This window comes from Carassius carassius, chromosome 30 (genome assembly GCF_963082965.1).
Source record: "Carassius carassius chromosome 30, fCarCar2.1, whole genome shotgun sequence".
Taxonomy (NCBI): domain Eukaryota; kingdom Metazoa; phylum Chordata; class Actinopteri; order Cypriniformes; family Cyprinidae; genus Carassius; species Carassius carassius.
Genome location: NC_081784.1, coordinates 13,946,144 through 13,962,879, shown reverse-complemented (window position 1 = coordinate 13,962,879; position 16,736 = coordinate 13,946,144). Strand labels below are relative to the sequence as shown.

Sequence of the window (16,736 nt, the reverse complement as noted above, 5' to 3'; positions counted from 1 at the left end):
ATAATACTAGTAATATCAGTACAGATAGGTGGATAGATAATAGTAACCAGGAAACAAAACAAAAAATGTATGCTAGTGGAGCATAAATATCCCCTTTCAGTCTAGCAATACATATGCTACTGTTAAAATGTTTCTTGCATGCATTTTTCATTCATTAAAATAAGGTGTTAATAAAACCGTGTTAGTGAAAGAAATAGAGATATATTAGACATTACAGATTTAATTTATGCCAAAGGCTAAATGGAAAACTGATAAGACAACATGGTACCAGCATTCCAGCTATTTTATTCTGCCAGTAGATACATGGTGAACGTGATTTCACCCAGTAAATCATGTTCCAGGGATCAACATCATTGTTGATCCTGGAACAACATTCCAATTAACCAATCAGAACTGAGGTATAAGTTTTCAAGAAATGTCAGTTTTAGGCTTCCAATCAGGGTTAGATGCTTCTACGCCCTTGTTATTCACCAATCATTTCTCTCTGATATTAATAATACATTACGTGTAGAGTTAGGTTTAGGTAAAAAGATGTTGATCCAGGAACATGTCGCACTTGGCAAAATCATGGCATAGATGCCTACACCTAATTTATATATTTCATAGATGATATTACTCCCAAAAACAAATTTTAAGGTACAGATATAATTTGTTGTAAAGCAACCTAGAAAATAAACCCATGGCTAATTTAATGCACATGCACACATAACTGAGTTAGTGACTATAGTAAGAAATAAATATAGAATCTCTAAAAATTAGAAACAGTCTTGAGATGGGATGTGTAAAAAATTTGTCATACACACAAGAGCGTTTTAGAGACAAAAACCTAAAAAAACATCTGATAACTGTAGTATAAGCCGAATAACAGACTCAGTGTTGTTGAATTATTAGAAAATTAAAATAAAAAAAAATGAAAATTAAATTAAATTTATGCATTTAGCAGACGCTTTTATCCAAAGCGACTTACAGTGCATTCAGGCTATCAATTGTTACCTATCATGATTTTTTTTTTAAATTATTATTATTAGAAAAACAATGCATGTACAAAGCAAGCATATCATAAATAAGGTTTAGGTATCTACTGGCAGAATAAAATGACTGGGATGCTGGTAATATGTTACTCAGATTTGCACATAGTCTGTAGCATTACTTAAATTAGAGATGTCTATTATTTAATGTCTAATTTGTCTCTATTTTCCTCTCTCTCACCCACGTTATGTTATTGACCAGTCATCAGTTATTCCTTACATGGTTTCTAACTGAGCAGGTATCAGTCACTTCTGGTTTACATACTAAAGACCAAATAAATACTAAAAACAAAAATAGATACTATTTAAATATGTTAATTAGGCTTGCCATACCCTTTAGGACATCAAATTAAACGAGGGATGTGCGTATAGGGCGACGTCAAATTCAAATTAGGTAGAAAGAAAATAAGAAACGTCAAGGTGCTTGAAATATTTAATGTTTACTGTACTTTCCATGTCAACCAACATACGTTGTGAGATTTTGAAATCCCACGAATACTATCGCCTTTATGTTGTTCCAATCCATCGTGTATTTCGTTCACGAAAGGAAACATTAGTCAAAATGACAGCTCGAAAGAAAGCTTGTGGAACAGCATTAAGATCAAAACTATTGGTGAACTATTCCTTTAAATGTACTAATGATCAACTTTTGAAAGAAAAAAAAATACATTAACTCGTTCTGACAGTTTAGCTTAACAATGGGCGTTGTTATTAAGACTGAATGACCAGTCGCTCAAGCTGTTTTTAAAATGGACGCCGCTTTTAGGATATTTGCTTAAGTTCACGCAACTGTTAAACTTGTTAGGGTAATCCCCTGTACGCAGTGGGGAATCTCCCACGAACAAGGAAGTTTACGTCCGAAAACAAACAGGATAACACTTAAGACATAAATTAAGCTTTGAATCGAATTAATTACAAAGATATGTACTCATAAGCTTATTTATACATTGGAGTTGAAGCACCTATATGAATTTAATGGTTAACGCGACGTGTGTTTACCTTTATAAGATGTACGTCACAGGGATCGCCCATTGATGACGTCATTCTAGGCAATGAGACTTGATACGAAAGCCTTCATTTGGTAAAGAATATGTATATAAAAGCCCGTTTTTCTCCTTGTAATGCAAAGACAAATGTTTTGGTAAAAAAAACAAAAAAAAAAAACACCACAGGAGCCATTTTGGGGTTTTGTGATTTTTATGTTCTTAAATGTAAAGAATGCAGTTTACAATACATACAAAAATACCCCTTTCAAATACAACTTTTGCCCTACAAAAAGAATAAGTAGATTTTTTTTAATTGTCCTAAAGGTAACAGGAAGATTCAAACCGAGATGAAACTAAATGACTAGAGGAATAAGAAGTTCAACTGCAGTACCTGTGATATAAAAATGATAATGGTACAAATAAATAAAATGTTAAGAAACTCCAAAATGAACATTAAGTTTATGTTCTCTGTACACCCCAAAAGGGGAGGACAGTAGCTTGTGGAAAGAAGAGGAGAAAAAAAAAATTCAAGGAAAGAGGGCAGAAATGTTATTTAGTCTCTGTTCTTGAAGTTCAGGAGACATTGCCATTCCATACCTCCATGGGAGGCGCAGCGGTGATGCCCTAGATGCAGGGAAATACAATCATGCACACGCAAAAACCAACACTGACTCTGTTATAATTTAGCAAACAATCGCAAACTCATTGTAAAACCAAACTTGCCTTTAAATTTTGGCCCAACAAATCCAAACCTCTGATCTAATACTTTTCTTTTGTTCTGAGCTGTTAACAAAACTATGGAGTGGCAGCAGCGTTTACTGTGAAAGGTAATGGAGTCATGGTTTTTAGTTACTAATGCTGGTCCATCTATACACACATATGCACCCCACACAAAAGGTCCTCCCAGAAACTGTACCAGAACCAATACAGACTGCAAAAAGACTGCAAGGAAAACCTTCGGACATACAATGAAGAATCTCATTTACAGTGACAAACAGGACAATTTTTTTTTGTAACTTTTTTTGTTAATAAAAACTACATTACAGTGACAGAAAGACTAACAATGATTTTTTTTAAGTTATATACAAACTACATCTACTGTACAATTTGTTTCAAAAGCTCAAATAGATGTTTAAGAAAGCATTCTGACGCAGTAAGGCATAAAAAAAAAATCTATACTTTACACGAACTCTGTAACAAGCAGGAAGATCAGCCAAATATCAGTAGCAGTTTAAAAGCAGCACTGCTGTTACACAAGTGTGGTTCCACTCTTTAAGGGACAACCTGTGCAGACAGATGTCGAAGAAGAGGGAAAAAATAGATTAAAAGGGCAAACCCAAGAGTGGCAGCAACAGTAACAATTCATGGTACCTGTAGATAGCTCACTGTTATCGGTTAAGTGTGAGCCTGATTGAATTTTTAATCACACGGAGGTTACTTGTAGGTATTGGGGAAGATGCATCAGGAAGCTCTTTACTGGGCAGTCTCTGAAAACACAAAATGCAGTAAAAATCATTTCAATTTAGATGTGGACTTCAAATTATGATGATTACTATGTCAATCACCTGTGATCTCGATGTATCAATGGTTGGTATTGGCATAGGTTTGGTTGCTGAAAGATCCTCCTGTGAAAAAAAAAACAAAACTTGTTTTTGCACAAAAATTGGTTAAGGTCTTATTGCGTTGATGCAAGAAAACTGTTTTAGTGAATTGTGCCAATTATGGTCAACACCTGAGAATAATGCAATAAACCTGAGGAAAAAAAAGAAAAAAAAAAATCTCACCACTGCTGGCCTCTCTTCACAGTCCGAGCCATTACTATTTGGAGGGTACGGCTCTTTAAATGCAGAGTCATCAGAAAACACCTGAAGCAAAAGAGAATTCATTCACATATTAAGGAATGCTTGGACATTTTTTTGACTGTATTAAGCATTTTAATATTAGTGATCCACAGAAAGACTGATCAACTGTAATAGATTTCTTGACTAGTGTATTTTATAAAGATCTTAGCACCTCTGTATCTTTGTGCCTCTTAGGTGGATCCTCCAGAGATGGAGAGTGAGGTCTCTTTGGTGCTCCATTCACACTGTTGGGCAGCTCAGCAGGGCTAGGGCAGGAAGAGGTAATACGTGGTATCACACTACGGCCAACCACTGTAGGAATGGTGTTGCCAGCAGGAGGTGCTGGGGGCTTGGCAACTGGAGTGGTGATGGGCTCTGGAGAAAAATAAAAATAAAAAAACAACACAAGATGAGTGGAATCAGAATGAATGCAAAAAATAAAAATTTTCCCCAATAAAAAAAACAGGAACAAGTAAGTCCATGATAGCACTTACTGGATCCGATGACTGGAATGGACATTCCCTGTTCTGGTTTTGGAGGAGAAACTTCTGATGCTGTTGGGCTGTCTATGAATACAAGGACTGGATGCTTGGGTGGGGTGATACTACTGACAAAAAAAAAAAGTGACGAAGAAAAGTTCATACAGAAACAAATTAAAACATTGCTATAAGACACTGCCAGCGATTTAAGTTATTGTAAATAACAGCATTTTGACATAACAGCTTATTCATATTTAAAATTTCTCATGCTTGAAAATGAGGCCATAAAATTAGCTTGACCACAAAAAAAACACATGACACTCTACATGCAGTTTGTGACATTTATAATTTCCACACTGAAGCGGAAACAGTAGAGTAATATCTCTACTAATATCTAAGAATAGAGTAATAAGTCTTGTTTTCTGTTCCAACCTCTAGAACTTCAAAAGGCTTGCTGGCAGTCAACAGTGATACCATAAACTGAAAATGAAAAATTATTTTTTCCTGATCAGTGACACTACCTGTCTTCAGGTGTGGAGACTGGCTGGCATGGTTTGCTGACTGGTGTAGGAGAGCTGAATGGGGTGCCGGTATCTGTGTCCCTGGAACTGTCAAGCTGACTGCCATCTAGAGAGCAGCGCTTTGATCCACCACCATTTGAGCTCCGGTTTATTTCTCCCAAACTCTGCCCAAAAGAGACATGGGATACAGTTCAGCTTTTTTAGAGACTAAGAAATAATAATTATTTTTTTTTTAAACAGACTTTTTTTTACCTTCTTCTTCCTCTGCACAAGTTCAGGAGGCAGGTAATGATGCAACTGTTTCTTCTTCACATGTGTGGCCTCAATAGTCATGCCATCCTTTAGCATATTGATATTGCTTGCCTGCCTGTAAACTACAATGAAACACTGCTTTTAGACTTTAAAAGACACCAAGTTTCCACAACTACATCCATAGGACATGAGCATGGTGGAAAACAATAGAGGCTGAGCAGCTTACCAGTATCTGTGAAGGACTGGATGTCGTAGGTCAAGTCAATATTTACACAGTCTGAATTGTCCAGTTTTTTGAAGCTGATTCCAATAAACCACATGGACACGAATTCATTCCTGTGGAAAAAAAGCATGCAAATTTATTACAGATTTTTAAGATCTAAAAGGTCAATTGAGCAGTCTGTATATACAGGCCTTTTGAAATAAACTCACACTCGCCGAGCACTCATTCACTTTAGTACTGTTCCTTGGCCCCAAAATAAGTACGGGTATTATAAAGTGTTGATTAAAGGTAATTAAGGAAGCAAAGCTGAAACCCTGAGCATACTACTAAAATCAAATTTTACACACAAAACATTAGCCTCATGTTTATTATAGCAGGAGGGCAATACAATAGAAATACAGTACAATGGTAGATATGTTCTGGTAGAAAAGTTTGTTTTAACCCAACTGAACATGTTCAAACAGCATTTGTTGGGCAGTGAAATGTCTGAGAAGTGTGATATGATTTTCCAACAAACTCTGACGTAAAATGACCAGACCACGAACCATTGCCATGACGATGAAGCAAGACTGCGAACATGTGCCTGGCATGATTAGCAAATTATCCAAAAAATGCCACACCGAAACGGATTAGGGACTGCAGTGCAGTTGTCTGCATAAATTCAAGTAGACACCCTGTTTTCTCCATAACAGCAATCACGGCTTCACCTACAGCCTTTTTTTGTTTTATTCAATGTCTTTTCAGGCGAAGAATGACACGCAAAAAAAATTTTCATTGTGGTTACAGGATTATAGCCCCACTCCCCATAGCCCCCCCACCAACAAAAGTCTGACTTACTTGACTCAAAGTTTGTGGGTGTCTGCTGGGGCAGTGTGAACATGATAAAATTCTTAATCGAACAGCCAACATGTCTATTGGCGTTTTGTCTGTGCGATGTGAATTGGCCACATAATAGCTATAATTCGGCATGTCATGTGATAAAATTGTATACATCTTATCTATTTATTTTGCTATAAATTAATAAAACAAACAAACACTATGTCATACCATTATGGTGATAAACATTTTGGTCATGCCACCCACCCATCCGTTACTTACTCATTGTGATTCTCTTTTGACCCAGGAAAAGACTGTGGGTTGACATGGGCAAGGGTGATGTACTCATTGCGCTCCAAATTTCCAACCAACACTCTTATCTTTGATTCAACCAGTCCAATCCTGTTGAGGCCAGAACATCATTATATGAAGATTCTGTGATTCCATACCCAGAACCCAAATTAGTTTTTTGTTTTTTTACACCAGAGAACTGATTAGAGAGTGTAGAAAGAGAATTTGCAAAATGTTGAACATTAGGGGTGTAATGGTACATGTTTTTAAACTTTTCTGTATTCTGGTTTACAGAACCGATACAGCGTTGTTTTAACCACTGCATGTGCCGAATCAAATTTGAAACATCCAGTTTTAAATACGGTTACTGTTGATAGAAGACAAAGTCTCATCTTTTAAATTCCGGCAATTTTTTTTTTTTTCAGGAAGTTCAAACAATAGATGTAATTTTGTCACTCTTTGATGTGGCGTGATGGCTACGCGGACATCTCGTGTCATGTAATCGCTTAATCAACCACAGAAAGACGTAAACACAATAGCTTGTGAGGAAAAAAAATGTCACAAAGCATTACATTTACCTCAAGAATTCCTTGATTGCATGATTGTTATACACATGATTGCATACAATTTATTTCTTTATTTAAATGTTGATTATTATATCCAAAATTAAATAGCAATTGAATTGAATAATTTGGGTTCCCATAATATTATAATAATGTGTAAGTAATGGGACTCCCTATAGTTTACAGCATTAACTGAGGTAGATTTTTAACCTGAAGCAAGCCAGACTTCTTTTTTTAAGTCTCTAACACAAATATCATTACTATTAATAGTTCAAATTAAAAAAAAATTAAAAAAGCAAGAAACTTATTTTTTTTGCACGTACCACTCTAGGTGGTTTTCCTTAGTGGATGCACTAGCAGTAAGGACAATGTAATGCCTGCAAAGAAAACAAGCAACATTAAAGAAACTGATTGAACTGATCTTCGATATGACACTCTGGATATCCACTTACTTGTACTTCTGGAAAAAGTTGGGAGGTTCAAATAACTTGGACCAATCGGCTTTACCCTGAAGAATTTCATCTGTAACAGTGAGACCTTAAAACAGGACATTTAGAAAAATTAGCAAATGGTCAAGAGAAATGGCCAATAAGAGACAATCTATCACACACCATTCTTGAACTCTTCACTCATGATGGTGCGTGTGGAAGTGGACACGTTGTAGGTAGAGTTCTGTTGTGGATATGCAGGAGTGATAATTGGCATCAGATGATACCTGTCTGATGGATTCACCTAAAAATAAAATGACAAACTGTATAGTGAAAAGTACAGAAAACTGCATTTCATTACAATGAACATAAGAATACCAACCCGTGGATCCCAGACTGGCAGGTTCAAATTGCTGTCTTCAGGTTGTTTTAAAAGCACAGGGTTTGGCCATTCCCTGATGAAGTAAAATTACACCAGAAATGCAGTTAGGGGGGTGGGGGTGGGATTGTGGATATTCCATGGCTGCATGAAAGGATTAGACATTCATAGGTGTGATTGACAAAGGACAAAAAAGCAGGAAACTATATGGTGCACTCACCCCCCCCCCCCCCCCCCCCAAACACACAGTGACATAATTTATATAGTATAATAATAAATTAATACAAAATATTGTACTTTTTTTTTTGTTTAAATGAATTTATAAATTAAATAATTAAAAAAGGGAAGAAAAATTTAAATACACATCTAAATTAAATGATTGAACAAAAAAAATCATAAAAGGAGTAATGTGGGAAATATGCTTCAAAGACTGGGCAAAATAGGGATGAAATCCAAAAAATCTGTCAATAACTTGCTGCTGACGTGCACGAAAACTAGCCATTTATTGGGCATTTCTTGTCCTCCCAGATGTTTTGTTTTTCCTTATTTCTATGGTGTCCTTTACATCTATTGAAAATAATATCTTTATTTGCCTCTATATTTTTGAAAGGTATCTTTTCTTGTGTTTTTGTTCAGCCATTTTGTCAGTGCTTTATTATAGACTTCTAGGATTGCTAATTCACAACAAAAGACGTTATTAGGTTGAACGTTCAGAATACGATTCAATAGGTTATATTTCAGCACGAATTTCGCGAATGGACAGCGACTCTTAAGTAGCACGTAGAACGCGTTCATGTCAAGTAAAGTTTTTGGGAAAAGCGCGTGGAATTGCGGCGAGCGTTTATAACCTTGCACGTTGAGAGCGCTCTTCAGAGCTAAGATACATCGTCATCGGGAAACTCGACCCACATCAGATTTAAGCATTCATTAAAGTGAATCGGTTCAAAGGAGTCATTAGTTCGCAAATCAGACGAGTCATTAGTGGACAGATATGCTCATATGCTCCGCGCATATAACGTTACTCCCAAATATATTTTTAGGTCGCACAGATTCAATTTCAGGAGCATATGCAACAAAAATTTTGGCAATTTCGAGCCTTGTAGAAGATGCTAAACTTTCTAGCTAGAAGTAAGCAACAACCAACATGGCATTACTTTGCTAAGTTAGCCCAGAATCGTTTAACATTAATGTTATGGAATCATGACAAAAGTGATCAACTGATTGGTAAAATTTTACTAGACCTGCATATAAAAATGAAAGACAATATATTGGATTTGCTTACATGAATCACCCGTGTTCACGGTCTTCGTCAATCAACGGTTGGGTGATGGTTGGGTGTGTGCAACGGTGCGCGTACACTTTGAACTTCAATCGTGACAAATTATTGGACTACTTGCGAAGTGACATGACGACATGATTCAAAGGCACAAAAAACGCTGACAGCGGTTAGCGATCATTATGTTTACCAATACCCGACCCATCGCAACCGCCGACACCCCCCCCCCACTCCACTTTTTTTTTTGCTTGAGTTACGAGAGAATCATTTTCAGGTCGGAAAAGACGGATTTCCGGATTTTTCCGGAAGAATCACACCCCTGAGACATTATCAACAAAACAGTACATGAAGTTTCAGTTCCACCATATGAACACAATGAGCTGTGACCTCACCATTTAGAGAAGACCAGAAAGAACTTGTGCACAAGTGTGGCAGCAACAGCATTTGGATAGAGCTGACAAGTTCTGGCCACGAGCATAGCCCAGGAAACTCCACCAAGAAAGCCTAGCATGTTGGAATAGATTCCACGGCCTTAAAAAAAAAAAAACACACGTCTTTGAATTGCAGTCTTGATTTTAACACATCAATCCAAGATTTAAAACAAAAGAGATCAAAAGTATCGATTTTAAACAAGACAAAAAGCGTCTGAAGGCAAGTTTAAATCAGACGTACGTTTGGCCCACAATTTAATTGCTCTCAATGTTAATCTGAAGTTCTCTTTATTAGGCACCAAATATAGGATCTCATCTGTAACACGGCAACCTGCAAAACACAAAATAAGTAAAGCTATAAAAGAACAGACAATTTAGATATTTAAATAAAATCTTAGAGGGTATTACCATTTAGACTGCGAATACTTTTAATGTCCAAGTTTCTGAGGAGAGAGTCTCCTCTCAGGTCCAGGTTATCAGGAATTGACTGTAGAGCGAGCCTGGCAAACAGCAAATCGATCTGAGTGGAGGAGGAAAAAAAGTTCAAAACTAAATATCAACCAGGCTACATATCATAAACACTTCTTCAACAGTTTTACCTCAATTCCATCAAACTTGAACTTGATGACCGGTACAAATGCATCCTCCACAGCCTGAAAAGGAATAAAAGCCACTGTTTAAACAAAGCCGTGGCAGAGATATAAAATGAGGAAAAGTAAAGGTACTCACTCGTAGATCCTTAATCTCATCATGCCGTTTTAGTTTTTCAAAGAAGGATGAAAAAAAGTCAGTTCTTTCAATGTGACGTGGGGCAACACACAAAGCATCTATATCAGCACCTAAAGAAAAAAAACAATTTGATATGCACAATACAGTACATATAACCCTTTAGAACTGTGAAGCCCTTCCTGATTTATTTTTGCAGATCTTTGACGGTCATTCTGCTGCTCTACAGTACAATCAAGTTCAATAAATTTACCTTTTGTGTGCACTCCCAACCTATATGACCCAAAAGTAAAGATTTTGCCACCAACATTTGTTACTGATGACAGTGGAAGATTCTGTGAGGAGAAAAGGGAGGATTCAGAAAAACATCTCATCATGTAACTTAGTGATCAGGGGCCCGTTTCACTAAGGAGGTTCAACCAACGCTGAGATTAAACTTGAACTGAGTTGACTTACACTGAGATGGGAAACTGAGTTTTCGGTTACAGAACAGCTGAAATGAGTTGGTTTAATCAACTCTAAATTGACTGACTCTGAGTTAAGCGCGTGCACCACAACTATAAAAAGCCATTATCAATGGAGCGCCGATATTACGATTCACCATGGCAACAGCTCCCGCCAAAAATCAGTCTGCAGACTTCAGACTCGATACAAATATAATTCTTCTCAGTGTTATAATATCACAGGTGAAAACTGGCATAACGTTAGATTAATGAACTAATAGCTAATCATTTTATGGTATCTCATGGGCAAAAAATATATATAAATATATACTGCCAATAGAGTAAGAAAATAGAGTAAGAAAAATACAGCAATGGCTATTTACACTAAGTGGAATTAACATACTTTCTTAGCGATAGATCCTATTTACAGCAGGCTAAGTGCAAGTAGCTCTAGATGCTATTTACAGAAGAAATTTACAGTGAAAATCGTGATACATTCTATTTACCATGTAAAAATAGCAGTTCTTTTCAACAGGCTAAGTGTAAATAAGAATTAGATGCTAGTTATACTTTATACTGGCAGATATATTTACACCCCAGTATTGTTATACATTAACAGGATGCAATAATAACAGATTGTAAATGATTATATTTATTACAATTATAAATAGTTGCATCTTTACTACACACTCGTTAGGCACTTTACTTCCACTTTTAGAACATTTTGTTCATTTTTATTGAATATAAATTCTAATGTGACATGTGATGGGAAAAGTGAGAAGAATGAGCTCGGCAAAAGCCGGACTCTAACCCAATCAATCGCGTTACAAGCTAGTTTTCCGTGCCCAAAACATTACTGCCTACACCATTGAAGCTGTTATTCACATGTGTCATATTTAATCTTATGTGTTGATGGAGGGTGGAGCTACAGTAGATTTGCACTTAGTAATAGACACTCAGAATAATCTTGTTTTCCATTTGCATTAAGATTATTTTTATGATCACACTGGCATATAATTTGACTTAAGTAAAATGCACTTAATTTAGACCCCTCCCCCCCAGGAAACAAGACTAAGTCAATCTTTATTTTATTTTTTTTATACATATTTGTACTTGGGGGGGGGGGGGGGGGCACTTAGTAAGAAGAGCATTTCAATGAAGTGTTTAAAAAGGGGGAGGAGATCGAAAGAAACTCTGGGTTTACTTTAACTGACTCGGAGTATAAGTTAGCTCTCTTTCAGAAACTGGCTTCTCGGGTCCCATTCTGAAACAGAAAACCCAGAGTTTCCCTCATTTCAGGGTTAACATACTAAGAGTTTTCACTTAACCTCCTTTGTGAAACAGGCCCCAGGTCAAGAGACAATATTTTTTACCTTTGATTCACTGATTTCTGCAATCCACTCCTTCACAAATGAATTCAGCTTCCCAAGAACTGCAAGCCTATAAAAAACAAATTATACACGTAATATTGCAATACAAGTCGAAGGATATTTAGTTTAAACCAGCAACAAATCAAACTGTGTAAATAAACATTAGAAGTTAATCTAAACAAACTTAAAAAAATTTATTTAATAAAATGCTTTCAAAAAGCTGTAACATGACTGTTTTACACAATGTCTTAATGGTCTCTGTGTTTTACTGCTTGCAAAGCAAATGAACTTAAGACACCAGGGTATGGTAAGATATTTAAAAGGTTTTGTACTTTTATGTAAGAGTGTGCTTCTGTTGTGAGAAATCAGGTTTTCCCTTGAAGTTGGGTCTTCATTAGGACACCAAGCAATCCAATTGGAGCCAATAATTTTGATCGGGTACTCCCTTTTAGCTCTCCTATGATATCACAATATGATGGTATGTTGTTTGAACTATGGTATAATGATTATTAATGTCCAACACCTCTCCAAGTGTATTCTACAAGATCAAATACTGCTCTCATGGGCACACTTGTGCATCAATTCTACAGCACTTGAAAACTTGTCAGCCAGATAGCAAACAAATCAGTGTTAACATGCCTCATGACTTCACACACCAGAGTAGTGATTCAATGTTGTAGATTAAAACATGAAAAATTGGCCAATTCACCACTGACAAGATGGAATTTTAATAAAACTAGGCTTTTTTTAAATTTATTTTTTACTTTTTTTAATAGGTGCTACATGACTTGAGAAAAAACGAGAAAAAGGCTGTGGTGCTACCTTTACCCACAAAAAAATGAGAAACTTCAACACCAGTAATGCACAGGGATCATTGCCATTCAATGTTTCTTTGTCATTCTGACTGTCCATGGGCAGGGATACTAAAATGCAGTAGCACGAGTACAAATTTCATTTACACATTCTGCTGTGTGGCAATACAAAGCAGGTGAAAATCTTCAAACTTGTCATTTAATTCTTGTCGTGTTCCTTCCTTTACGGCACTTTTTTTTTGAGAAAGATGAGCAGGATAAGATATGGTTAATTGTTGTCATAATTCCAAACAATAACAGTCAATGTATACCAAAAAAAAAAAAACCCTACATGTGTCTGAAAGATATTACCCGGTAAAGATTACTTCAAAGGTTTATGTTAGTACTTTCATCAAAGATACTACACAGTTAGCAACAGAAAGGATAACAATGCAGAGCAACAGATATTTGTCTGTCTGCACAAACCAGCCTCTCTAACCACTGGGAAGCAGTGACCCTCACCTGTGATTGAGTTCATCTTCACCCTCAAACACTCCAAATGGTTTCATAGCCTCAGTAAGCTTCTGTGTGTAGATATGGTCTATCTCTCTGGGAAAGGCCAGGCTGATTGAAGATGTGATGCCATAATGTTTCCGAGGCTGCTGCCCGCCAAGCGTACTGTTACCAGTCCTGCAAATGAAAATATGACATTAATAATGTCATATTTTATCATATTTATAAAATATAAAAAAGATTTATTTATCATGTCATATTTTATAATCAATGCTTCCCGCATTGATTATACGGGAAGTCGTGGCCTGGTGGTTAGAGAGTTGGACTTCCAATCGAAAGGTTGTGAGTTCGAGTCCCGGGCCGGCAGGAATTGTGGGTGGGGGGAGTGCATGTACAGTTCTCTCTCCACCTTCAATACCACGACTTAGGTGCCCTTGAGCAAGGCACCGAACCCCCAACTGCTCCCCGGGCACCGCAGCATAAATGGCTGCCCACTGCTCCGTGTGTGTGTTCACAGTGTGTGTGTGTTCACTGCTCTGTGTGTGTGCGCATTTCGGATGGGTTAAATGCAGAGCACAAATTCTGAGTATGGGTCACCATACTTGGCCGAATGTCACTTCACTAATAGGCCCATGCTGCACTGTTGACATACTAAATATTTTAAAATCAAATAGTACGGAGCTCAGAATAAAAGCAACAAAACATGAGCACTTTGCTTATGAAACATTCTCTAATAAGAATCTATGACAGCACTGAATACATGAAATTTTAAAAGAAAAGTGTATGACGGATTGCGCGTGTGTGAGTAATACACACACACACACATAAAATACATACATGTATATAGAATACATACAAATAAAACAAAATATAAACAATGTCGGAACACATTGTACTTCTGTATTCAAATGCGGTTTGTTCAGTGAAACGTAAACAAGAACTACAAGACCCGCGTTTACATCCACCAGCATTGCGCAATGTTTGTGTAAACAAAGACAAGACTACTTGGTCAACACCACCAAAATATTACTTAATAAAGGCAGTTGACTACAAAACACGCGTATTTTAATTACTGTTATGTAACTTATACGATTGTTTTTTTTTATAATAATAATAAAAGAACACATTCAGGCCGCTTCTCTTCTACAGCCTGCACTCTCTGGCCGTTATCTCAGTAAACTGGCTAAACTAGCCTAGCACTGCATTTTTCCTCAACCACTAACTCGTTTAACCTACTGTTATCACTGTGAAGCACGGAACACTTACGTTGACATCTCTTTCATGACCTTGCGTAAAAATAACCAAATATTTTCAGAACAAACACGCAGAAAACATGTAAACTTAGCCAGCAGCAGCCCCGTCTCAATTTATAACAATAGTTCTTGCTCCAATATGGCGCCCATCGGATAGACATCTCCCGACATGCTGTGCGCCCTGATACCCTCGGATGAATGTTTTCAAATTACAATCACGGTTTTATTGGACTAGTGCGAGCAACGTAGCTTGCGATCTGTCAGACACGGCCATCTTTTAAAAGTATTAAATCTGCACTCTTTGGTAAAAAGTAGTAATCCAGAGGAGAAAAGGGATTTGTTTATTCTAGTGGATATTTCTAGGAGTGGATTATTTTTGGAAGTCGTGTTGTATGGACACGTATTTTAAAGTTTTGTTACAAAAAACAAAAACAAAAAAAAACCTATTGAACAGTTCCACCGGTACTGGCTTGGGCAAAAAGTAAACTCACAAAGATCATTTGTGACGACATGCCGCCCACTAGCGGGCAGAAGCTGCTACTGCCGGATCACGTGACCAGTGCTGCGTAAGTACATCCCAGGGCCCTTATTCATAAAGATTCTAAGAATCATCTCAGAAAACTCTTAATTTAGCTTAAAAACTTTTACGTAGGAGTCTTAGCTTAAGAGCGACTCGGGACCGATCTGAGAGCAACTCTGAGTAAGGAAAAGACAAAAACTTTCATCTTAGTCAGGAGGGTTGATCCCGTTGCTATGTATGACACAATCTTTTCAAGACTATGATTGGTTGGTTTTCCAAGAAGGAAAAAAAAGAGTGATTTTAGTATAGGGTCTATTCTAATTCTCACTTTGAATTTACATGCGTAATTTTCCTATTTGACCGTTCTCTCTCTCTCTCTCTCTCTCTCTCTCTCTCTCTCTCTCTCTCACACACACACACACACACACACACACACACACACACACACACACACACACACACACACACATTGTATGTGTGTATATAAATCCTTTTTTTATTTACCATGCTTTTAATTTCCTATAAGGTATTTGATTGGCTCAGAATGATAAAAAGTGTTCCACTCTTTCCAATTACAGTGATTGCTGTCCTAGTGGCAGTTTGAATGTTGGCTGTAATGTTTCAAACATGGAATCAAAACCAAGAAGGGCGAGAAAGCCAAACTGGACAGAGGAACAGTGTTTGCTGTTAGCCCAGTTAGTGGATGAACACAAGGCCATTCTTAAAGGAAAATTCGGGAAGACATGGGAGCAGACATGGGAGCGTATGGCACAAACTATTAATGGTTCTTTCCCCCTGCTTGTGCGCACCTATAAGCCTACTACATTCATAAATGCAGTTTTTTGAGCCTGCAAGGTGGGAATGTCCAGTGGAAACGAAATGAACTGCGACACAATAAGATGTTCTGAAAGTGCTGTAAATGTTTGTGTGATCACTCTGCTTACAGAAGGTTGTGACAGACCCAAATCCTCACTATTGCATTGTTGCATTTTCCCAGTTGCCAAATATCGTAATGTAGTGATTACTTTAATTTCTGGTGCTATGGCAATTCTGTGCTGTGTCGGAGATGTTAGCACGTCTCTAATAAGATCAGTCACAAACATGATCCCTGCACGATCTAATCTATAATGTCTTATTAACTCACTGTCATCCATTGTCTGCAACACATTTCTTCTGCCTCTTCGTCTTTCTGCCATTTTCTTCTCTGCTAAAGAAACTCTTAAGACTCTTAAAATCATCGTCTGTGCTCCTAACACGTTTGACCTCAAGACCTCTTTTAAGGGTTAAGATGCTTTCTGAATTATTTTTTTCTTTACTAGGATTTTTTTCTTTAATTTTAAGAGTAAACGCCCACATTTCTAAGAATTTTCTTAGAATTTTGTCACTAGGAGCTACTTATTGCATTAAGATTCTTTTTGAATACGGGGCCAGGAATTTTGTCCCTTTTTAAAATATTTGGGAATTGACACTGAAACTCTGTTTGGAACACTATTGATGGGTGGAAGTGTTATTTATCAAATAACAATGGACATTTGATTTGTAGGTATATTTTATTCAACAAGCATAACAGAAATTGTATTATGTGCGGGAAAAATGGCATATAGGC

General features: G+C 37.0%; 1 protein-coding gene across 6 annotated transcripts; it reads right to left on the bottom strand.

Moving 5' to 3' along the window:
* Window positions 1-2,206: 2,206 nt before the first annotated feature.
* papolg (poly(A) polymerase gamma) lies at window positions 2,207-14,784 on the bottom strand. Of its 6 annotated transcripts, none has more exons than XM_059517477.1 (23): window positions 14,624-14,783; window positions 13,367-13,534; window positions 12,057-12,123; window positions 10,494-10,575; window positions 10,244-10,353; window positions 10,114-10,167; window positions 9,923-10,034; window positions 9,756-9,845; window positions 9,476-9,614; window positions 7,811-7,883; window positions 7,612-7,732; window positions 7,453-7,537; window positions 7,324-7,377; window positions 6,429-6,548; window positions 5,334-5,443; window positions 5,108-5,229; window positions 4,856-5,019; window positions 4,350-4,462; window positions 4,028-4,230; window positions 3,799-3,879; window positions 3,580-3,639; window positions 3,386-3,501; window positions 2,207-3,298 (listed from the first exon to the last, which is right to left on the bottom strand). In XM_059517477.1, exons 1-22 carry the CDS (start codon window positions 14,638-14,640, stop codon window positions 3,403-3,405), a joined length of 2,244 nt encoding a protein of 747 aa, XP_059373460.1. In that variant the 5' UTR covers window positions 14,641-14,783; the 3' UTR covers window positions 2,207-3,298; window positions 3,386-3,402. The 6 variants fall into 6 exon arrangements, with proteins under 6 accessions (XP_059373460.1, XP_059373461.1, XP_059373459.1 ...); XM_059517478.1 differs by having other exon boundaries at window positions 3,401-3,501; XM_059517476.1 differs by having other exon boundaries at window positions 2,207-3,501.
* Window positions 14,785-16,736: the final 1,952 nt, after the last annotated feature.

Bases quoted from the DNA above. Each gene is read 5' to 3' on its own strand.
- papolg (XM_059517476.1), bottom strand. The intron at 10,035-10,113 runs GTAAAACTGTTG...TCCTCCACTCAG, and splicing joins TCAAGTTTGATGGAATTGAG to ATCGATTTGCTGTTTGCCAG. The intron at 5,444-6,428 runs GTAAGTAACGGA...TTTTTTCCACAG, and splicing joins TCAAAAGAGAATCACAATGA to GAATGAATTCGTGTCCATGT.